At 41.1% G+C, this 24,196-nt stretch overlaps 4 protein-coding genes across 9 annotated transcripts in view; 1 reads left to right on the top strand and 3 right to left on the bottom strand.

The window, feature by feature from the left end:
• Positions 1-9,721, bottom strand: part of LOC133139235 (ras association domain-containing protein 1-like) — a 28,716-nt gene extending 18,995 nt beyond the window's left edge. Inside the window, exons 1-2 of the mRNA XM_061258648.1 lie at positions 8,863-9,721; positions 6,367-7,094 (exon numbers count right to left, since the gene is read on the bottom strand). Coding sequence (XP_061114632.1) covers positions 6,367-6,679 — 313 coding nt within the window. The 5' untranslated portion in view covers positions 6,680-7,094; positions 8,863-9,721. The remainder of the gene's footprint in view (positions 1-6,366; positions 7,095-8,862) is intronic.
• Positions 9,722-10,472: 751 nt separating this feature from the next.
• Positions 10,473-15,610, bottom strand: zmynd10 (zinc finger, MYND-type containing 10). 3 transcript variants are annotated; one of them, XM_061258620.1, is made up of 12 exons: positions 15,312-15,609; positions 15,016-15,124; positions 14,654-14,770; positions 14,482-14,535; positions 14,158-14,295; positions 13,963-14,051; positions 13,694-13,794; positions 13,324-13,496; positions 12,456-12,581; positions 12,250-12,371; positions 11,711-11,836; positions 10,473-11,002 (listed from the first exon to the last, which is right to left on the bottom strand). In XM_061258620.1, the coding sequence occupies exons 1-12, from the start codon at positions 15,413-15,415 to the stop codon at positions 10,903-10,905; spliced, it is 1,359 nt and encodes a 452-aa protein (XP_061114604.1). In that variant the 5' UTR covers positions 15,416-15,609; the 3' UTR covers positions 10,473-10,902. The 3 variants fall into 3 exon arrangements, with proteins under 3 accessions (XP_061114604.1, XP_061114606.1, XP_061114605.1); XM_061258622.1 differs by having other exon boundaries at positions 15,016-15,147; positions 15,312-15,413; XM_061258621.1 differs by lacking the exon at positions 14,482-14,535 and having other exon boundaries at positions 15,312-15,610.
• An 879-nt stretch (positions 15,611-16,489) lies between these two features.
• nprl2 (NPR2 like, GATOR1 complex subunit) lies at positions 16,490-20,186 on the bottom strand. 2 transcript variants are annotated; one of them, XM_061257590.1, is made up of 11 exons: positions 19,933-20,185; positions 19,642-19,733; positions 19,319-19,487; positions 18,666-18,774; positions 18,356-18,492; positions 18,066-18,163; positions 17,945-17,981; positions 17,773-17,866; positions 17,436-17,553; positions 17,113-17,255; positions 16,490-16,839 (listed from the first exon to the last, which is right to left on the bottom strand). In XM_061257590.1, exons 1-11 carry the CDS (start codon positions 20,008-20,010, stop codon positions 16,772-16,774), a joined length of 1,143 nt encoding a protein of 380 aa, XP_061113574.1. In that variant the 5' UTR covers positions 20,011-20,185; the 3' UTR covers positions 16,490-16,771. The 2 variants fall into 2 exon arrangements, with proteins under 2 accessions (XP_061113574.1, XP_061113573.1); XM_061257589.1 differs by having other exon boundaries at positions 17,773-17,981; positions 19,933-20,186.
• Positions 20,187-20,504: 318 nt separating this feature from the next.
• Positions 20,505-24,196, top strand: part of ifrd2 (interferon-related developmental regulator 2) — a 9,788-nt gene continuing 6,096 nt past the window's right edge. The window contains exons 1-3 of one of the 3 annotated variants that reach the window (XM_061257586.1): positions 20,505-20,739; positions 21,081-21,156; positions 23,021-23,089. In XM_061257586.1, the coding sequence (XP_061113570.1) occupies positions 21,117-21,156; positions 23,021-23,089 (109 nt within the window). In that variant the 5' untranslated portion in view covers positions 20,505-20,739; positions 21,081-21,116. Of the gene's footprint in view, positions 21,157-23,020; positions 23,090-24,196 lie in introns of all 3 variants that reach the window. The other 2 variants (XM_061257588.1, XM_061257587.1) reach the window with 2 other exon arrangements.

The raw sequence follows: 24,196 nt of genomic DNA, 5'->3' as shown, positions 1-24,196 counted from the left end.
AATAGAATCCCAGACACAATTTGAGGATTTACTGTCGTAGGTTTTTTCCTACACCAAATCCTCTTCATTTGAGAATTATATATTAATTGTAGCGTAACATCAATAATATATATCCATCATATAACATTTATATATACTTTGTTATAAGCAAGATTATGATTATATTTTGTATCCAGTAGTGTACACGGCATCTTCAGTGCTAAAGAGAAACACTTCAAACAGGTCAAACTACATGCTTACAGCAATGCGTTCATAGTTTAAAGCAAATGTTAGATCATGTTTGGAGAAATAAAGTACATGATTAGTAAACACAACTAGTAGATCACTAGAGGTCTTGACCATTTCTTTACTACTGTTCTCAATGCTGTGGTTACCACACAGATCATCAATACATACAATTTACAAAAATAACAAAACAATCAGACATATGGAAGACATTCAAACAAGAATCTTATTCCACTTTCAAAAAAACTAAATTCCCATCCTCCACACAGACTCATACTGAGAGTCTGTGGGAGGATCTAGCTGAGAGACACAATCTCCTTCCTCTATCATTGCTTTAATGCAACCTCCGCCCTGACACACACGTACCACTCAGTGAGTAAACCACATTTCATACAATCCATCTCTACTCATGCGATGCACACTCTCACCTGCTGCTGTTATTTAAGCTCTATTCAAACCACATCTCATCCGCACACTCTACATACACTCAGTAAGTCTAAAAAATAAATCTATTAAATACCCAATAAAGTGCTCACTGAGCTACTAACACACAGGGACACACGCATGCACGCACACACACACAAACTCACACTCTCTCTCTCTCTCTCTCATTAAATAACATCTATAATGTGTGCAAACCACTGGAAAAGAATGTTGGATGTTATTCTTCATTTTTTACCTTGAAAGTGTGTGACACAAGAAAGTGTGCCCTGTATATGATGCCTTTCGTTGAATAACTATCCACTGGAGACTTGCACTAAAGGCCAGGCATTGTGGGGTACCTCACAGCAAAGACCAATCAGTCATCAGCTTCCTCGATACACAGCTGAACCCAACAAAGCACTACAGTTTTCTGCTGCGCCTACAGTACACAGCAAGGCTTGTTGGGAAGATGAGTCAGTAAGACTGGGAGCCATTGCCGAATCTGGCAGATTACCTGTGAAATATGAGAATGGCAGCTGTTCACTGTGCATTACCCACACAACTGCAATCTGGGTACAGGAAGCCTGCGTCTTCAAACATGACACATATATGGATATCTCACTGATTTCAGAGATCCACTACACCCCCTCTGGGAGCAGTGAATGGAGGCCTCTCAAAAGGGAAAGAGATTATCTGAGCCTCAAGGGGGGGACGTCTGCTAAATCTCATCTGGACCAAAGCCTACTCCGCTCATCCATTCTGCCTGCCTTTCTGTGCTGCTCTGGCTTCCCACAGCAACACCCCCACCCCCCACACCATCCACAAGAAGAGGGCCCCCCTCTGGGGCCCGCACAGAGCCCCCACTGTCTCCAGAGCAGCAGGCACACAAAGGCTGCGGGCGGCCTGGCGAGCAGGCCCGAGCAAAGAGGAAACGCACACACAGCTTCTCCCGCATCAGAGCGTGAATATTCATCAGCCCTCCGAGCGGGGGGCACAGTCGCCCCCTGTCTTCAGCACCCAGCCAGCTTATTCACCCGCAAATCAGAAGACTGCATCTCACTTCTAATCTGCCTAACGACTGAGGATTGAAAAAAAATTTTTTTATCATTAATGTCAAGCAGCTTAAGAGTATGAGCCACCTGTTTCTCCAGCATACACAATGTGGGGACAGAGTCTAAACTGGAAAGAGAATATGATGGCACACATTGATGAATAAAAATAGAAGCTATAAGGGTGAATGTTGTGGTGAACAGAGGAAGTTATCTGTGAGACAATCGTCGTCTCTGAGTCATCGCAGCAGCGCAGGGCTAGCTGATGAATGTCACACCTCAGTCTTTTTCTCAATGTAGGACCTTTCCTAGTAGTTCATACTGTACGCATCATCGGGAAACAAGTCATTGGGAGCTGCAAAATGAAAAGTTGTTTGATAAATTTTGTGTATCAGATAAGAAAGGATCAGCCGCCCCTCATTCTCTGTGACTTACAGAGCACTTTTCCACTTCTAGCCGGATAAGAGGACCAAGCGCACTACCTACTAGAAGACAAGATCTGAACATTGCTACAGTATCTGACGCCTTGTGGCAGGCTTTTAAAGGCATGAGATTATTTCAGAGCACTCCATTTCACTCTTAAAATTATGTATTATGGAATGAAATCTGCCTGGAAACATAAACAGTGTTAATCCTTTAATGAGAGGATTACCCAGTGAATGCAGGAGTATATTTCACGGCTGAAAGGCATGGATAAAATGATTGAAAAAAAACACGGACGCTACACTTCTCAAACCAATGAGGACCTGGTGGATGTCTTGGGGTCTTACATTGCATGCAAGTGGGATTGAAATGGCCGTCACGGTGTTATAGCCATGCCATAATGAGCTGGGACTGCTATGAGAGAGAGCTCGATTGACCTACTCTCATCCATCATGGATGGTATAGTAAAAACGCTTCGTTCAATACCCCTGGCTGCCCGATGGAATAGCTATCATTGATGCAGCGAGTTCTTCTCTGGTGCAGTTTGGAGTTAGGGGTTTAAGTGACAGGATTACGAGCAGCTCCCTCAGGCATAGTGAATGATGCTGTATGTGTGCTGAGCACTAATCAGGCCAGGGAGGGGGGTGGGGAGCGCCTCTCGCTGAACTCAAGCTAGAGCTGGCAGCTCAACTGCAACACAGTCAGAATATCATATTCATGTATCTGGTGGAAACTGCTTCAAATTTTCTTGCTTTAATTTGCTGTTCATATATACTTTTTTATTTGGTGTGTTGAAAAACCTACAGTAGGAACTCCCTGTGCTTGGTGTCAACTTGTCTTAAACAGTGAGAGATAAAAATACAACACAAACTCAAGAGACACACCCTTCCTTCAAGACAGTGCTAACCACAGCTACCTTTTCTAACCCTAAGATCACAAACTTGTGATTAAAATCTTCTTAACTGGAAAAGAAAAAGTTCTCAGAGAAAGTTGTGTAAAGGATAAAGGCACAACATTCAAAGAAAAAACTAATCACACTATAAAGAACACACAATGTTGCACAATTTGCTTTTCACTCCTTGATGTCTTTTGAAACAGCTTTACTGTACTAGATTTGACCCCCAAACCTTTATCATGTCCATTTCCGTCTTCCTGTGGGAGAACAAAGACCCCTCCTGATCCCCCACTGAAGTCCAGCTGTCAGCGCTCTTAGAATGGATTTAAACATCCCAGAGCTTCCTGTTTGCAGTGCACCCTGTCACCCTGTCACCCTATCCCCCTGCCTGCCCCTGTGCTCCTGCCCTGAAGCTCTGACCCAGCACAAGGTTCCTACCTCTGCCTCTGCCACAGTTTGGACATAAGTCATCCTCCAGTAATCCTACACAGTACCCTGCCTGCCCCTGTGCTCCTGCCCTGATGCTCTGACCCAGCACGAGGCTCCTACCTCTGCTTCTGCCACAGTTTGGACATAAATCATCCTGCTGGAATCCCACACAGTACCATGGTTTGTCTGGGTCAGGGGCGGTTCTCTGGTGTTTTACAAGGTCAAAGAGTGAACTGCCATAGCAGGAGGTGGGATGTGCATGTCTCGTGGAGTCTACTATGCAAACCAGTCATTCAACCACTTGAAATATTCACAAAATAGCCACACCCACAGTCATAACTAAAGATAATATACTATAAAAACATATTCCGAAAAGAGGAAAAAAATAGTGGCTTATGCAGTACAGTCGCAATGAAGCTGCACATGTGGGAGGGAGAAAACATTCGATGAGTTTTCCTTTAGCTTACCACTGAGCAATAGTTAACAAACCACTGAGGCACGTATGCTAAACAAACATCAGAAGTGCCCACGCTAGTTAAGGGGAAAGTGTTTTCACTCATTGCGTTGGTGTCTATAACTTCAGTGGCGCCCTGCCCCCTTATCAAACCCAGCCCGGAGCTGGGACAGATGGGCCCAATCAGGCCCACCACACTCAAACAAACTGTGCAGGAGAAACTGAAGGAATTCCATGACTCCAGGGGAAAAATGAGACATTTATACAGAAAAAAAATAATAATAATGGAAGGAAAAGTTAAGAAAAAGGAGGTAAGCCCGGAAAGTGTGGTGTGATGGGGAAAGCCTGCTTGTGATGGGTGTGAGACATGCTGATCTCAGCAGCAGAGCAGCATTAGCAGAGGGTAGGCCTACTGCCATCTCTGTCGCTCCTGTTCACACACACACACACACACACACACACACACACACACACACACACACACACACACACACACACACACAGTCTCATTTACCTGCTTGGCACTGTATCTCTGACTGTCATCTGTGATCTGTAGACCAAGCCATGTATAACAGTCAAATCACAGAAATCAGCATTCACATAATGCTTACCAGTTCAGATCGGAAAATACTTCCTGAGGTGGACTAGAGGTAACTGGGCACACAGAGTTGAGAGTGGATTAAGCAGTCTGAAGTTCAGTGTCACAGCTCCAAACTAAGCAGAGTCTGTATTATTCTTTTAAAGACTTTTAAAATGAGGTTCTTTGCTCAAACAACAATCAACTGCATATATTCAACCAAACAAGACAGCAACACAGTCAAACTTTTATGCAGCCTAAATGTGACACCTCTGACATAACCCTATTCATCATCACAGCAGTGCTCATAATTAGCTTCACGGTATTTGCCAGCACTGGTCGTAGTCACTGAGTGAACCACAGTTATAGAGAGGATACAGGGTTTAAAAACATCCTACTGTGAAGGCTTATTTTTGATCATGGACAAATACTGCATTTGTCTCTAAAGATCTGGCACAGGGGGCACAGCCTAACATCTGCATACTCACGTCTCTATAGTTGTAATGAAAAGATAGGGAACATGAGGGTTTGAAATAATGGTCACTTTATTAGGTATTTATTAACTTTTACTATTAGACTTATTGCTATTCTGCTGCTGCAGCCCATCGGCTTCAGGGTTTGACATGTTTTGCATTCAGCACTTCTGCATACCACTGTTGTTAGGTGTGACTATTTCAGTCACCTTCCTGTCAATTTGAACCAGTCTGGTCAGATATTCTGCTGCGTGATTGCCTTATTAGATATTTGCATTAGCGGGCTGGCGTACAAGTCTGCCTAATAAAGAGGTCACCAAGTGTAAGTCAAACCCAATGTAAAAAAAAAACCTAAGGAAGTTAGATAAGAACATATAGGCCTAAAATAATCATAGGATGTTGAATGTTTCACAGCCCATCTCTGAGAATGACTCTGATGTACTTTCTCACTGTTCCAAATTGCACCAGCAGTGTCCACTGGACAATGAAAATAAAGCTTTATCAGGAAAAAAAAAGATTGTGGCCAACTTCAATAAAACAGACCTGCACTTTATTATCAATTAAAACATCCTATTGGAAACAGCCAGGTTTACACAGGAGCAGATATCAGTGAGGGGGAAGGAAGTTAATTTTAAACACCCAAGACAACTGAGATGGAGGAAAACAGTGTAGAAATGAAAAAAAGCACCCTGCTGTCAGCAGACAAAGTGAGATTGTGTTCAGATAGTGATTGGTGTGGCCTAGGCCAGAGAATACAATCAAAGACAGTGCTAACGGAACTCTTTACTTGAACATTTATTTCAATGAGCATCACATTTGCTTTCACCTGAACAGTCTGGCTGTGAAAACAAGGTCTCTAAATTCAGACTGGCTGCATCCAAGCTTCCTCAAAGCTGGAGTTTGTGGCAATGTTCTCCCTAATACAAAACCTCCTCATTAAAGCCCTTAAATCCATTCACAGTTAATGAATGCACAGGGGCATGAATGGGACCGCATCACAAAAAGCTTATTTATGCCTCCTTGGGCATCGCAGCAACCTTGTGAGAGGAATGCATGGCTGCAGCAATACCACACGGATGAATGTTCAATGCTATTTCAACTCTATCAGAGTATAGAGTTCAGTTAGGACCATATGAACTCTGAGTTCTGAATATTATACTGTGCCATACCCTGCCCAGCTCATCTCCACTGCAGCAAGTGTCACATCCGCAGTGTGAGAGACAGCCAAAGCTGAAACTTTGGGCTAGAGACATAGGAAAACAGATTGTAAATCTACCATAGAGGTGGTACACAGGCAATAAGATACACATGCAGACAAGCAGCCATGTACTAACATGCAGACTGCAAGACAGGCAACCTATGAGGCAGACAGCAGACAGACAGGGATGGCAGATATGCACCAGGCTGGTGGTACTCACTGGAGCAGCGCAGACTCTGCTTGTATAGACCCCAGATGAAATCACCACACAGGTCACACCAGGTAGGGTGGGCATGAGTGCAGGGCTGGAAGTCATGTCCCTCCCCGGTCTGATCAGTGAGACGTGGGTCTACACTCTCCCCCAGGAGGCGAATAATGCGCACCCTGCTCAGCAGCTCCGGAACCTTCCCCGGGCTGATGCGTAGCGCGTTGACCCGCTCCAGACGAGGTGTGCGGGGCTCTGGCGGGGAGGTCAGCTCGATCCGGTCACGCAGGGTCAGTTCCTGCAGCTCGATCAGCTCACCCTGAGACATCCTGCCGCTGGTAGGCAGGTAGACGTGCAGTCGAGCAAGGCTGATCTATAACCTGAGAATCAGTCACTGACTGGCATGTAGATCCTCTTCACTGTGTATGATTGAAGACCTCAAATTCAAAACCATTATAACTCAGCCAGCATTCTTGCCAATACCTATACAGTGCAGCTGAAGTTTTGTGGCACATCAGATGTTTACAGGAAGGGAGAGAGCATCCCTATCCAACTTCAGCAGTTGTTTTCTTTGTCCATGCTGCGAATGTTCCACAGAAGGTGTTCACATTGCTGGCCTCAGAGTTCCTTTTTCCAATAAAATTCAACCCCATAAAGGCATGTATTCAAGCCATGGATGGGAAGAGAGTCATCAGGTGCATCTCTAAAAGATCAGTTCCTGTTATCCACTCTACACCAGTTTCCTGCAAAAGATCAGATGACAAGAAATTGAATTTTGGTTCTGATTCAATGAATTTCTCCATGAAGTTGAATTTACACTCAAGTTTTTTTTAATTTTTTTTTTTACAAGAATCAGAATTTCTTCACCGAAAACAGACAGAAAACATGTATTGAAGACCAGTGGACACTTCTGCTCATCAATGGAAAGGAGGAGAAACAGCATGATTAAGATTAACTTAATAAATCTAGCCCAGAAAGAAAGCCACATTGTCCCAAAATCTGGGACAAGACAGAGTTTAATCCCAGCAGCTCAGAGAGGATACAGCAGGTCTATGTACATTTGATGTCTTCATGACAGACACTCAAGGCAGTCTTGGCCAATATTTAATGTTTTTAAAACCATGGAAACATTAAAGATATTGTCTAATAGGCTGTTGCATTTTAAAAACACACTGACAAAATCCTTGGGTGGAGTACTTCTGTTCTGTACTTCTGGTCACTGCGATCTGTCCTTGCAACTTCTCTATATGAAAACAAATCATTTGAATTACAACCCAAATAAACACAGCATGCAAATGTAGATGTACCACTCCTGAAGCACAGCGAGATTCCTGCTCCCCAAATCCCACATAATCAACCTAGTGACAGCCAATAGTAACATAGTGACAATAGGGCAAGGCTGGAGTTTTCTGTCATGGCAGGTTTGTATTAGTATCTTCAACTCTGCTCAAGTAAGTTACACATAGGTACTTCTACTATGTGTAACTTCTACGAAGGAATTTACCAAATTAGGAAATAATTAGTCGTATACCACAAGTATATTAAATGTTATCTTAGACTATGTTAAAGGCACCTTTCTTTACTTTATGAAAAAAAAACCCCAGATTATATGTTCAGTGAAATTAATAAAACAGGTCTAATCAGTCTTGAAGTGTCCGGTTTATCCAGTGAAGTCCTGATAATTAAAGCATAAATTATTATTTCCAATCATCTTTGCAACTGATGGCAAACTGGCTGTTAATTTTGTGAAAAATTATTACAGATTACACATACATTAATTTATCATATTACTATTAAATAATAATAAATATTGCTCCCGAACACAATTCTCACTGTATATTTACATTAACATTTTAGTCATTTGGCAGACGCTTTTAATCAAAAGCGATTTACAAGTGCAAATGTTCTTCCACAAGTCAAAGCATCACATCCATAACTAGGAAAATACACATGGAATGCTGCTCTGAACATATAGTCATCATAAGTGCTGGGTTAGACAAGGAGGATAGGGATATCAGAAAGGGGGGGGGGGGATCAGGAGGGAGGACTAAGGTAGAGTCAGAATACCTATAAATCCTAAGTAAAGTCTGCAACGATACAAACTTTAGTCCTGTTGATTACAGGTTAGGGCTCATACATGCAGCATTGAAATGGGCTACTCAATTAATGAATCAATGCGTGAATAGCAGTGACGGAAGTAACGAGAAAAAACAAACAGAAACAATACTAGAATATTTGTATTTCATGTTATACATTCCATTTTAGCTCACGTTCGCCTAACCGGTTCCATAAGGAATGTGTTCATTATTTTCCGTAAATGGTGGTTGCTTATGCACATTGCATGTAGTTAATAGGCTATCGAGTCATTACGGTCTATGAACAGTGACATTTATGACCTTGTGCTAGCTACAATACATTTATAGACCACGATTCTGTCGAGTTATATGCTGTTCGCATTGCTAGCAGTAGCCTAAGTAAAAATGTAATTAAATTACATTAAAAATGCATTACCTTGCAAAATAGCTTATATTTAGGCCATCCATGCGGAGCCGCTTCAGAAGACAAATCGAAGTCCCATCCACAGTCAGTGCCCAGCGCACAAATTGCTTGTTTGTCACAGAATGTCGCCGATAGGAAGCACACGTGCAAGAAACAGAAGAGTAAATAAAATAACCATATTCTCAATTGGTTACTGTTCCAGTTAGAGTGGACTAGTTATTCCGTGACAGGTCCATCCATGGTCACAGGTCCTCATCATATTTTGAACATCCGTCTTCGTCGTCAGGAGCAGTGTATTGTAAATGTTACAAATTTGGAAATAGCTGCTTGTTTTTTGAACGTCGGTGAAGTTGGAAACTTTGAATTAGTTGAGCGTGGCTGGTTTCCTCGGATGTTAGCTTGTAACACATGACTGTCACAGCTTAGAGTAACCGAAAACATTTGACAGATAATCCTTTTACGACCGAACGGAGACAATCTTGCATGATGACTCAGTAGGCTACAGCCAGCCTCTTTTCGAAACTAAAATGTTTGGGTGCTCGAAGTGTACTACTTACATGACGTCGCCTACTTCTACCCTACTACATTAATTAGAGCAAATGGAAAACATTCAAAACTGCCGCGGAAGAACGTATCTTGGACATCTAGCAAACATTCCACTCGCAGAGCCGACGCAACTTCCATCCGAAGCACAGTGATTTTGCCGAAGTTCACACAGAAATGATTGAGGAGGTTTGGTGTGATAGTAGGGTACAAATATCTTTCAACACAACGGAAAAGCTGAACTGTCGGGAATAGAGACGCGCCCAAATCCCGAATTAGTACTGTATGCAAATAAAGAAAACAAAATGGGATAGCTCCAATGTACTGTGCATATTTTTCAACTCGTCTTTTTTAAACTGCGAGTGCTGTTTCTTGAGAAATGCTTGGGGGTGGGCAATAGGCGAAGAAGCCCATAGTTAACTATTAATGGGCTGCAGCTATATTAGCATCGCTTGCCAAAAACGCGTGTTATATGCTAAAGCGAGATAGGGTTAATTATTTATCAAGCGATATTGGCTAGATCGAAATGTAAACATATTGTGACACTCATATTGTACATCAGTGGAGCAAATTTGTTCAGCATGTTCTACCAGTGACTTTTCCTGCTTTCCTACTTTACTGGCAGGGTCAAATTGCACGGTTAATCGTTACATAACATTGTTAAAAGGTATCTTAAAATGTTACTGAAAGTATTTAGCGCAGTTATATTTTTTGCACTTTGTCAGCACTATGCAGTTTTTAAAAGATTTGCTTTTTAAAATCTTTATCAAGTGATCCAGGGTACTGGATCACACATACTGATAGCTTATTAATAATGTCTGCTTGTCTGAATTAAGCATGAGACCCCAATAATTCTCTCAGTTACAAAGGATTAAGAATGATGTTAAAGCTAATTGGCGGTGTACTTCAGCAATGAATGCGCTGACTATTTTGCTAGGCATTTAAGAGAACAATACAAAGAACGATACCAAGCTGAAGAACTCAACAATTTCTGAATGAAATATAGTTTTCATTTTTGAGAGATGAAGTAGATGGCATTGCACTCAACAGAATCAGTGTTGTGTTGGTTGTTGTTTTTTATGTACAATTTAAATATGGATCAAACACAATACAAAACAACTCGCAATAAAAAGTAACTAGGAACACAGTACATTATAAAATTTGACAAACTTGCGCATAAGTAAATAATTACAATCACTCTTAATCCTTTGTTTCAGTTCAAGGAAAAAACTGTTGTCTTCTGACGTAGTGAAAACCTTTAACTTCAGACCTAGTTTCTGTTACTTACATATCCAGCTGATGTTATTTCACTTCAATATTTTTGGTTTACAAGAACCATGTGTTCATCCATGTGCCAATTATGTCATTTTAGAGATGAAGAACTTCTCTTTTTACATGATGTAAGTGACAAGAATAAACACACAGTGAACTCTGCTTTACTGGTAAACATTGCACAGTTTTCAGTTCCCTTCAGTGCAACCTTGCTGCTCTGTTGTATAAAACCAGCAGCTATGCTTCTATGTTCAAGTCACTCTGGAGTTTCTCTGTGGCATCCACCATCAGTTGACAAGCTTTCTTGTGTTTTGGCCAGTGCTTCACCTGGCATTCCCTGTAGGAGCACAAGGATATGTTCATTTATGTCCATTCTCTGTAAACTACCTGCAGCAGTAGTACAGTCTGGTGGGCGTATCTGCATCTGTTGAATTCTCTGTGTTGGTAGATGGGACAGTATCACTGGTCTTACATGCGGTAAAGAACTTCTGTGCTTCTAGCCTGCATCAGTACCTCTCTTTATATTTTTGCTGTATGCAGAAAAGATGTGTGCTAGTGTTACCTGCATCAGTACCTCTCTTTATGTTACTGCTGTATGCAGAAAAACTGTGTGCTAGTGTTACCTGCATCAGTACCTCTCTTTATGTTACTGCTGTATGCAGAAAAACTGTGTGCTAGTGTTACCTGCATCAGTACCTCTCTTTATATTATTGCTGTATGCAGAAAAACTGTGTGCTAGTGTTGCCTGCATCAGTACCTCTCTTTATAGTAGTACTGTATGCAGAAAAGATGTGTGCTAGTGCTGCCTGCAGTAGCAGCACTGTCCGTGCTAGTCTCAATTGCATTTATCATTGCATGCATCAATTATCATTGTTTGTGGTATTCTTGGGGTGAAGTCACTCCCTATACTGGCGTTAGCTGCAGGAGAAACTGATCCTACACTGGCTTAACCTCCACAGGACCTGTCTGCAGTACCTTACCCTGTGCCTGGCTGATCTGCAGTGTTTCTCTGTGTAGGCCTCACCAGTCTCTATGCTGGGCTTACCTGCGGCAGTACCACTCTCCCTGGCAGCGTGAGCAGCGCTTGCTGGCCTCAGAGCCACACGAGCCACACTTGGGCTTCTCTGGTATAAGGCTCTCAATCACATCCAAGTTGTAGGTCAGGGCCAGCCTGTCAGGGGAAATGAGACAGGAAGAGCAACATGGTGCTTATTCAGAGACACTAGGCTATGATAGCTTTTAACACTGAAAGACACAATTGGTACTTTATTGAGATCGCTCAGCATTTTATGCATTATACAAAAAAATAAACGGTTACAGTTCATCACACACTGTGAGGTTGACTCAAGTTGTTTTCTGGGCCCTCGCCACTTTGTGTCCCTCAATCTTCCACCTCAGTCTCCCGTCTGCGTCTCTCAATCATTTATCTCTGTATCCCCTGTATCTCAGCATTTCTCATCTGTGTATCTGTCTCCCTCGCCTGCGTCTATTAGTCTTTATCAACTGTATCGCAGACTTTCATACTGTATGCGTAGCTCACTTTCACCTGTCTCAATCTCTCATCTATGAGTGTCGAGTTCTCACCTTTGTGCCTGCTGCCTCAGATCACTTTTTGAGGGATTGAATGCATGCTTGACCTGGTACTTGGCCAAAGCCTTCCACTTGCCTGAATTCTCCTTCATTATATTGTTCCACATCTCTGGAATCTAAAGGTGAACATTTAAGAACACAATTTGGACAAAAGAAACATTCAACAGCACCAAGGCCCCTCATGCCTGTCTGCATCGTACCTGCTCCAGGATCAGGTCCTTCTTTGGGGGTGCAGGGTCCATGACCGCCAGGTGACTGAGGAAGCGTTGTAACTCACCCAGGTTGGGAAGCTGGTCAATCAATACCTCCGTCAGGAAAGCTTGCAACTAGACATAACACACACACAGACACACACACACACACACATACACCAATATTATACCGACACCACAGACAACACGTCATTAATGAACACTCAACCAGAATAACATCCTGGATGGGAATGAGGCATACAGGATGTGGCAGCCTGTAGCCTAGTGGCTAAGGTACCTGACTGGGACCCGGAAAGTTGGTGGTTTAAGCCCCGGTGTAGCCACGATAAGATCTCTTGGGCCCTTGAGCAAGGCTCAAGTCATGCTGACTGCGAGCAGCCCAACTACTGCACCACAGCGAACAGAGTTTATTTAGGACTTATGAACTCTTTGTATTATGCTAGGTCTATTTTTAAACATGTCCATTTTTGTAACAAAGATTTTTTCTTTAGTCTTGAGTCTTAAACAGAATTTCTCAGTTTTCAAAATGAGTCAGCCAGGCCTGAATAATAGATGGCTCATAATGTAATGCTTTCTGCTGTCTGGCAGGATGTGCTCATTAAACAAAATACAAAACAGAGAAAGGAACTGCCGCAACAAGCATCTGGTTCCCTCCTCATCGCCCCCTTAATCAGCAGAAAGATCAGTGGAGACTGAAGTAGACAATGCTCTGGCAGAGATTAAAACATCCTTCCTAACCACAGTTTCTGTAGAGAAGCAGCAAACATTGCTAGGAGGCTTAATGTGCTTGTACACAACCGCAGGGGGAGGTACCTTCATCTTCAAGTGCAACAATGTCTGCTCTGTGATAGTGTACCTTTAAAAGCTGGCTTTTGTTGAAGCTGTTGAAGTCATATTTCCTCTGGCATTCTGGCTTTAGCAGCAGGTTGAGCAGAGCGATCCAGACCTGGCCATCCAGTTTAGTCATCTTTACCTGGTCTTCCCTGGGAATTTGGTGCCACTTCCCATCAATGTATTTCTCCAGCTGACCTGCAGAGGGAGGCAACAGGCAATAAAGTTTTGTTAAAGAGTGTACATTTAGACATCCACTCTAACCAGTTAGCTTCTGGCTCTTGCAAATGAACCAATGATTAATCAATGAATGTCAATTCAGGACAGCACACACAGGGATGTGCCCATTAAAACACTTCAGTGATGTAATGTCAGATAGCGGAAGGCCAGTGTACCTTTGGAGAAGCGAGACCAAGGGCAGTGCTCAACCAGCTGGACCAGGACACAGGGTAGATTGTGGGTGCAGAGCAGTCTGGTGAGGACACTCAGACTGACACTGCTCCACAAAAACAGCACAAGAGCTTCATTACCATCATCATTCATTGAATTGAATCCTTTGTAAAACAGTGCAGTTATACCTTTGTAAAATGTAAAACATCACTGCTTTAATTGAAAACAATTGATGTCTGTTGATGCCCAGTATATGTAATCAGTGATTCACTACCTGTCTGTGTGATCAGTGATGTACCGAAGAACAGAGAGTGCCTTCAGGGAGATCTCAAACTCTAAGGCAGCACTCTGCTTCTGTAGTTCCTAGAAGGGAAAAAAAGATGAATGGTGATACATGCCTGCTGTGGGTGTTGTACTAAAATGGTTAGAACAACACAGATTTAGTTCAACACTAGTCACATGTCCTCACCTGAATGGAGGAGGAATTTACATCCACTGAGTGACTGTCCTGATCCCCACTCTCAGAGTGGCCAGCCATCAGAGTCAGCTTACGGTGACAGTAATCGACCAGGTCCAAAACTGAGTCCTCTGCAGCCTCGCACGACTCCTGTGGACACAGACTATGCTCAGTACACGCAAGCCAACAGCCAGACGGTTTTACAGCCAGAACTATATCTGCTAACATAAACACACTGCAAAACGTATACGTCTTTGTTACTACATGAAGAAAAAAATCAATGCTTGAACATATAAATAATCCATTATTTTTGAAAAAATTAAATCATAAACACACCCGATGATACATGACTGTCTCTAACAGGTTGCTAATGGTAGCTTCATGATGAATCTAGAAACAAAAAAAGCAATGTTAACAGACAGAACAAAAGAAACCTTCAATGATAGCGACTATACATCATATACATTAACTTTGTGGAGCGTATAGATCTTTATAATGCCTTACATACCACCATGTACAAAGGAAATGTGTTTTCTGGGTTGAAATCCTGCAGCTGACAAAGAATGGGAAAAATCTTCACTTTCCAAGCCTCCACTAAGATCATCTCATGGATCAATGTAGGGATCTGTACATGAAAAGGGGTGCAGGTTCATTTCAAAGGGTGGACTTCTATATATGAATGGAACATGAAAAATACTAGCTACGTCTAAAATGCTGTACACTGACACAGCACCAAATAACACGATGAATAATTAATAAATAAACAGAATAGCTACATTGTTAAACTACTGATACCGTTACATCCTGCAAGATAATAGACAAATCATTCTATATCAATTGTTAACAGGTTAGATGTTTATTTGTTTCTACCTTTCCCAAAGACACAAGTAACTCCTTTACAAACTCATCCTGGCTTCCCGTGGCATTAAGAATCGCCTGCATGTTAAGTTTTTCGATGTATTCGTGCTGCTTGAACCATCTGCAATCCAAAAAAGGTGATCACTGAAATAAAATCGAAATAACCATAGGACAAAACTATTTTGTGAACTAATCAACAATCGTCACTAACGTTTACAAAACGTCTGACTGCGTTACGTTAGAGCTAGGTAGCCTAGCTAACTAACTAGCAGCTAGCTAACGTTACATTAGGATTAAGTTTACGTTACCTTGGACAACCAATGTCCTTTAAGGAAAATATTTCCAGATTTTGAATATATCCTTCTGCCTCTCCGGGAAAAAGCACTTGATGGAAGGATGATGTCTCCATCATGAAAAGTTGCTATCAAATTTACAGAATTAAAACAAAACTCAGTACACAAGCAACACGAAACTCTTCAGTCTCTCATTCAACGCAACGTTGTTGTTATGGTTACAGGTAACAACAGACTCACGCGTAAACCCAGCTGCGAGGCATTCCCGAGGCATGTTGTCAACTGTGCTGTACCAGAAATATCAAAGTATTTGTGGTTGTGCTACGTGGTCCCACACTGCTTAGAGCATTAGGAGCAGATTCGAATAAACGTTGAACGTTCTTTTAAAAGGCCACAACAGAAATTGCAGCATCAATATGCAGACTAAAATCATATTTATATTTTCCCTCACTTCAATGATGTGTGTAGAAATACGCGTTTTTTATTATTAATTGCTTTCGGAGCAATAGTCAAGGTTATTTTTGCCTTTGGCTAATATTTTGTGGCACATGCTTTTCAAAATATTTTGTCCACAAAAAGCATATATTTCACTCTTCAGTGAATAATAAGAATTATTATTATTTGGTAGAGAAGTTAATATCATCCAGTGAGTTGTTCAATTAGCGACGGTCTTGATTATATTTTCCGACTGAGTTGATTAGGGAATTCGCATCGATGAACCTTGCAGGATGGTGCTGATTTTGGGTTGCTTTGATAGCTCATGAGAAGTACATTGAATAAATTAGTCCAAAATGTATTCCACACAGTACCAAACTAAAAAAAAAAAAAAAATAAATAAAAAGCCTGTTGAAATGGGTGGTAAGTAACTGAAGCAAACTCTGCATGCAAGACAGCCCAAGCTGAAATAATTCTGTAATGAAAAGTGGCTCAGAATTCCTCAGGCAATGTACAGTAAGAGCCTCATCAACACACTATATGCTTAATTACTGCTGCTAAAGGAGGTTTCATTTGTACCAGATCTTCAAGCTGGTGCACTTCATATTCCATAGCGGTATTAAATATCTGGTGATAATGTTAAAGTTGTAACTTTTGTATTTACCATATCATAACACCTTTTTAATCTATACTAGCCTTATCTGGTGCAAATTGTGCCCAAACAATTAATGCAAAAATGCACTTTTCACAGCAATGTATACAATGAATAATTTCAAAGAAAACTTTATTCCATAATGTATAGCATTTTATTAGGACTACTTTTAAATGAATGTTGCGGTATTCTTCGCCCCAACTGACCTTTAACATAAAGGTACAGAATTGGGATAGTTGAACATGTTTAAAGAAATGGTAACAAATTAAAGCTACAAGCATCCTAAAATGACATTCAGTGCACATTCAGTTTGAAATAACAATAAAATAAAAAAGATTGGCTTTGTAAAAAGCCACTGCCACTGAAAGCAATTTAAGAAATGGGAAATTCATTTCCAGCAAACTATGATGTTGGGATCATTCTCCAGTCTCTCGTCTAGCTCTCTGTAGCTCATTCCTGCAAAAACAGTGAAAATATGCCATTACTTTTTTCTTTTGTCATAGCATCAACATTAAAATTTCAGACAAATAGTAATTTATACACCATGCCACATAGATGGATTTGCTTGTAATGAACATTGTCAAGAATATCCAAAATGCTAAAGATGTGTGAATGTGTGTAAACTGTGCAGATATATCGTTTTTGCAATAGGGACAAAGAATGTCTTCAGCTAAATTAGCCTGATGCTCATAGAAAAAAGAACCGTTGCCTTCAGAACAGGTCACTCACCAGTTTTGCAGCATATCTCATCATAGCTATGGCACCCAGTGTACAGGCGGGGTGGGCGAGACCTCTCGTCACGAATTGCTTTGACTGGGTATTTCTGCAGTCGACGAATCAGACCTTTCATCAGTCCAAACTGGATCAGTTTCCTGGTAGAAAAGTACATGATGATTAATTACCATGGTTTACACTGAAACCAAGACATTAACCTGCACACACATATTCTGTAGCCCATTTATAACTGGATAACCCCTAAAGGCACCGTACTATGAACAGCCTAAGAGTTCATTTCACACACACACAGCCGTTACAGTATGCACAGCACTGACCTCTCATCAACCCTCTGAAGCTGCTGGGAGTAGCGGGAACAGAGGTCACGCACTGTCGTGCCTGGACTGAGACCACAGTACAGCTGGAACACATCCCTTAGGCTGGCCCGCTTCTGTCCTGAAGAACGCAAATACACACATGCTCACACCTTCACACAACAAGTCATACTGATATCTCTGTCATCTGAGATACTGTATATACACAAACACACATGTTCTCCCAATGCTCTGAGTACATTGAACAGCAGTAGGATATATTTACACTTCATTTATGCATTACTATTACACACGCCATGTATAACTACTAATAAAGCCCCCGTGCCCATGACAAGTTTACCAGGCTTGGTGACATAGAGCAGACAATCTTCCTGGATGGATTTGTCATCCATGAGGTTTTGGACTTTAGGGGTGGTGCAGTACACATTGGAATACTGAAATGACAAATAATTAAATTGATATTGAGGGCAAGACTGATAAATATTGGGAGATTTTATCTGCATAATTTTTACCTGAAATATTGAGACCAGTGTTACAACTCCATAATACCTGTTGAAAAAAATGTATAATTTATGTTCATGGCAGTTACGCAGGTTTATCGATATTTGGTCATTTCAGCCACAGAATACTCACAGTAAATTCTGCACAGCAATCCGAACGAGATTTAGCTCCACATCGGCTTCAGCAGAAATCTTTTGAATATGCCTGAATCCATCAATATAGGCCAGGATCTGCAATGCAAAGCAAATTCATCATACAAAAATAGGAAAACAACATTATGCCAAAACATATCCTCCTTCCACTGTATTGGTTAAAGTCTATGTTTTAATGCAGGATGAAAGTCAAGAGTGTGGTGTACTGCTGCCTTAATGAGTGAGCAAGTGTGTGTGTGGAGTTTTCTCCTGAGTGATTGGATACAGTACCTGTTGAGTGGTCAGGTCCCACTGAGACTTGATGAACTGGTCCTTACACTGGGTGAAGACAGGTACATCATACTCTTGAACAATCTGAGGGTCCTTTCGCTGCTCTATTAGCTTCAGGTGGATAGTGTTGGACTCATCTTCAGTGCAATGAGTGAGCAGTTCAAGGTCAATAAACAAATAAAAAATGTCAGTTTAATTTAGACAGAGACAGTTTAATTTAGACATTGGCACCCCCCAACCACCCACCCACCCACACCCACCCACACCCACACACACACACACACACACACACACACACACACACACACACCAATGGGCAGAGTGCAGGCTCCTTTGGCATTGAGCTCTTCCAGCAGTGTAGACATGATAGGCACCAGCTTCTGCTTACTCTCCTCATTTGAAATGAAACCACTCTCCAACTGCAAAACAGGATTCAATACATCACTGATGGATCACAATCAATAGCATTTTCTGCAGTGGTCTGGTTTGATATTGCTTTTAGCATCCTTAAAACACTGCCACCACACAATTATATCTTAGCACAAGCATCAATATAGCTGTCGGAAGGGACTGCTGTAATATTTAAACAAAAGGAACACAGACCATGTACCAGCCTTAATAAAACCATTATAAAAGTCACTGAATTCAATTGCTTAGGTAAATACTTATTCTAACTGAATACACCAAATAAACTTCCTAAAAGCTTCAGTTTAATGTGTGGCATGTTATATAGCCATGGAGACTCTATCCTGGAGACAATAATGGATATGCACAGGAACAAAGTGTTACTTCCAGAAAAAAAAAGTTGGCCTGCAAATCAGAACAAACCATGGTAAGATTGGTATGAACTGATGCAGTTTTCTCAGGGGTAGGCCAAAATAAAAATTAAAAACCCTCTCACTTCATCAAGTCAGTTCAAGAACATGTGAGGATAATCAACATCTAAAGCCAGGAAAAGCTTACCTCCAGTGTAGTCAAATATCCAGACAGTTTTTTCACAATAGGTTCCAAGGCACAGGTTTTTGTCTGAGCATCACACACAAACCCAAGATTGAAGAGTAGGGCATTGCGACTGTACTTCTTGTGTTCAATGCACACTGGGCAGCCAATTAGCTTCTTCTCCATTGCAGTGCTACATTAATACAGACACGGACTATATGTGAATACTGTAAACTCGACAGCATGTCAAAACCGCTGCATGACATTTAATAATCACCTTTATAATATAAGTCTCTATGAGTCAATTAAGAGGCAAATGTGCTGATGGCACAAGATAGTATACTTACACTGTAATTAGTTTGTTTTGCAGTTCAGGCTTGGTGATAATGTACACTTGCACTGTGTCAAAGAGTTCTCTTGAAATATATTCCTCAGGAACCTAAATTCAACAGTACATATTGGATTTACTGTGCACGGAAAATATATAGCCACGGTAACTAAAATGAGGCTAGGATGCTTTCAAACGATAGCTAAATGGATCAAATAAATCATTTTCCATTCATTTGATTAGTATTGTATTCTTTCAGTAATGCAATAAAATGAAACTCCGCAAATGGCCTTGCTGATCTAAAACTTACCTGGTATGTAATTTTCGGACCTAAAGTAGGATGAAACTCGCTGAAAAATATACACTCGATTCTCCTCTTACTTCCCATATTTTAAAAACTAAATTAATGTTTTAATAAATGAAGGGCATGCATGGCATTTTCGTTGATATGTTTTGAACAATATTAAATTAAATTCCAGTAGTAGCTGCTGATAGCGAACATATCACATTGTTAAAAACTTCAGGAAGCTCACCACAATAACAACACTGATTAACCCGGAAGTTCTTTTTTTACTCATCCGTCTCTTGATTCAATGCGATTTTTTTTTTTGGGTGATTTGCCACAAGGTAGAGCCAGTGTCCTGTCGCTGTGCAGTTCGGCTATTTTTAACTTATTATAAATTGTTTTCATTATCTTTTCCACAAAACTAATCTAAATAACATTTATGCCAACTCAAGCCACTAAATGCAAACTTTATTAGAAATCCTACTTCTCAATGGCTAACATCTCAATTTTAACATCTATGAGAAATTATAAGAATATATTTGCGTATAAGGCGCCTCGGTGTTTCTGCAGACCATGGTTTTATGCAATAATGTTTTTGCCTTGACCAAATTATAGTTTTTTTTTAATCAAATAAATGCCAGAAATATGCAATGAATAAGTTAAAATTTGACTACATTACCCAGGTGCACTTGCAACGTGCAAATGGAAAGGTGGAGCGTGCCCGGCCTGTGTGTGGTTAGAGGAGAAGATGGTGGAAACAGCAGGAACAACGTGCACGATACTACGTCCCAAACGATTCGAAAAATACCGACCATCACAACCAGGCATTAGGTATCGCTTACCCGGGGACAATCATAGATAGTATATACATAAATAAGACAATAATCCTGCTTTAAAATAGTTATTTTTGTGAAACGTGGTGAGGAAGATTTGGCAGAGTGGAGTGGAGTAGCTAGCTTGCCAGCTAACTTGACTAGCGAGTTTTGTGTTAGGGAAATTTTGGCACTACTGCTCTAATCTTGCCGGTTTATTCAGTGGTGAAGGCGTTGGTGTCTGTTGAATAGGCTAGCTCGGTTGTTGGTGGTCAAGGATATAGTGGAGACGAGCATATCGAAAGCAGTCCCAACTAGGGGAAGTTGCATTTGCGTGTCTTGCTGTTACTGTCGGCCCAGGTTTTATTTGAAGCGGAGAACGAAGAAACTGGCGCCATGCCGAAGAATAAAAAAGGGAAACGTGGTTCCAATAAGGGTAAGTTCAGCTAACGGTAAATTAATTGCTAGTGCGACATGTGTTGTTTACTGTTAATTGATAACGTTGGCTAATTTAACTATGGTGTTGTCTTTCTTGGAAGTAAAATGGCTTAGCCTTCAGTTACATTAGAATTAGATTGTCTTAGATGAGTGGTTAGTTTGACAATTAGCCAATTGGCTGTGTCTAGCTAACGTTACATGTCCTAATCTAATATGTGCCACACACTTACTGCTAGCGTCGGGTAACCACCAGTCATATAGCTACAGATGAAGCCACTTGCCTAAGCTTGCTAGTTGGTTAGCTGTGTGAACCTAGTCCAAGTTAGGCTACCTAGCTAGTCACTGCTGCAGGATTAGCTAACCAAGTGGTGACCCGTGAGCTTTGTAGCTATTCTAGCCACGCTGTCAGCTGGAGTGGCTTTGCTTTCCCAGAACTGAAAATATGCAGATCAAAACGAATACCAGCTGTTTGGAAGTGCCATTGAAGCTAACGTTGAGCATTGTTACTTTTTGCTGTTGTTAGTCAATGACTTAATAATGACAAGCGTTAAGTAGAACAACTAACTTAATGCTTTTTTAAATAGTGGTATGTTGGTAAATTGCGACATGAATGACATGCCTGATTTTGGTTAAATTGGTAAGCTGCCTAAAAAAAGTTAACTTTGCTACTAGGGCCAGTTTACACTGCTTGCTTTGACCTTAATACACCGGTTCTAGCTAGTTGGTTAATTGTTATAGCTTGTAAGTTAGCGTTTTAACTAACTTGTCAAGTTTGTTACTGTATAAGCTAAGTTAGCGTATGCTTTTCACTCTTGCACAGTACTGATATGCTACCATATTAACGGTAACGTAACGTTAAAGGACATTAACGTATTTGGCGAAACTCTTTTCATAAAGACAAACTCCCAGCGTCTTTAAAGGAGTAGCATGGTAGTTTAATGTGACACTTGCCAGTTGGCTTTAGGCAACAAGAAAACATTGCATCATTTTTTTAAATTATTATTAATTCATTTAAATGTATTTTAAAACTTTTTTTAATTTTCCTAATACATTTTCTAAATTTCCCACTATAAAAGTTCTCCCGAACTGTCTGGCCGTGGTAATGAGAACTGTCAATTAGCTATGACGTGCCCCCACCTTCCTGTCGGCCAGCGGCGCAATTTGTGGGTCACTAGTTTTAGGGGAGGGATAAGGGGAGTGGTTATCCTCGTGTGACGTACTACTAGGAGAACATTCTCAACCGGTTTAAAACGATACACGATACATATAGCACTTACTCCAAAACTAAAGAACCGACATATTTCATACTTTCATCGTGTTTCTTCAATGCCCTCTTGTGAAAATTTCATATAAAAACCTAGAAAGTGTGGCCAACCACCATGTTACTCCTTTATCCCCCCAAAAAATTCTAAGACCGTTCTAGCACTCGGTTGCTTTCTATTACCAATGGTGATTGATACACCAGCATTAGAATACATATAGGCCAGGTGTCTCCATGTCTTAAACCTGGAGCAGATTCAAGTTTACTCCAGGTGTTGTACCCATGACCCAAGAAACATATACTGGAACAACCTAGGACACTTAGTCAGATGGCTTATGCCTGGAAAAATAAAACCCTCGCAATGACAGGTTTATGAAAACTCTTGCATCAATTACATCAAGCACTGTCATGTCAAATACGTTGTTTTAAATGATGGTTCTGAAGATTAATATTAGTGAAACGTGCATCCCAAAATTCAGGGGACCCCCGCATCATCACCTGTTGGGTGGTTTGTAAAAGTGAAGCCCGTTAGGCTGACTTGTTCCCACATCGTGGGGGTTGATGCAGGCGTTCGGCTGTCTTCTGTGGTCTGCTTCCTCAGGCTCTCTCCGACAGGAGGTTCTGCAGCTGCAGCTGTCGGCCAAGGCCACTCTGCAGAGTAAAGGTGCAGGTATGAGGGCCCATGCTGTGCTTTCCCCCAGCATACTCTCACCACTGACCCATTGCTCCATGTCAGCATTTGTGTCCACTGGGCATGTTAAATGTCACTACTGCCTGCATAGGTGTCTGCTCTGAGCAAATGACTGTTTTCATACCTTTATCTGTTCATTAATGCATATATTAACTGTATTTTGATATATGATATATATAGTGCCTGCTTGTTTTTTGGTTAATTTTCCCTCCATATATTGACCCTTTTCTTCCATCTCTGAATTGGTAATTGCTTTGGAAAATGTAGTTTCTTTTAAATTTTAAATTTAAACTGAACGAGCCGAACAGACGGTCATCACAGCAGAAATGTTTGGTTATCATGGCAACATGACTTTCTGTCAGAACATAGCATTTTTGTTAGTGGCTTCAGTGCTGCAGTTTTAACAGTTTGGTGCGAGGGCAGGATTTTGTGGAGACCCTGGTTTTGCTCTCTACAAAATTAAAACTGAATGGGGTGCGCACTGTTAGAAGTGTATCATTTCAGAAGGTCCATTGATCAAACTTTAACCTATAAACAGCATTCACACTTCACACTTTCTGTATGGCACTGTTTTTGCTGAGATTTATTTTGCCTCAAAATGGGCTTTTGCGAAAGACATGCAGGTTGGGCAACTTGGGCCGGATATTCACAGGGTATTGTTGCAAAAGGGCATGTGTGCTCTGTCTGCCTACAGTGTGTAAATAATGGTTAATAAATAAAATTAGTACATGGGAATATGTTGGTGAGTGCTCCGTGTTTATTTCTGTTCAATACTCAGTCATAGCCTTTCCAGAGACTCAAAAATTAGATCCAAGCACCAGGTTTGTGCTGTGTTTTTACAGCAAATGTCAGTCAATTACGCAAATGGCTAAAACTGAATGCAGCTGAAGTCATATCTTTATATTCATCCAAAGGTTACTATTTTTACCTTATTCCTCCATCTCACCCTCTACCAACCCATCACCATGTCTGCAATGAGCTTTCACGCTGACCCTTGTCTAACCTCGCCTGCATATTGTATTCATTATACAGCATGGCAGTCAACGCCATTCTGCATGTCCGTTTACCACAGGAATGCAACCAGTG

Source organism: Conger conger, chromosome 10, assembly GCF_963514075.1.
Source record: "Conger conger chromosome 10, fConCon1.1, whole genome shotgun sequence".
Taxonomy (NCBI): domain Eukaryota; kingdom Metazoa; phylum Chordata; class Actinopteri; order Anguilliformes; family Congridae; genus Conger; species Conger conger.
Note: the sequence above shows the minus strand (reverse complement) of the source record. Positions and strands in the feature narration are given on the sequence as shown.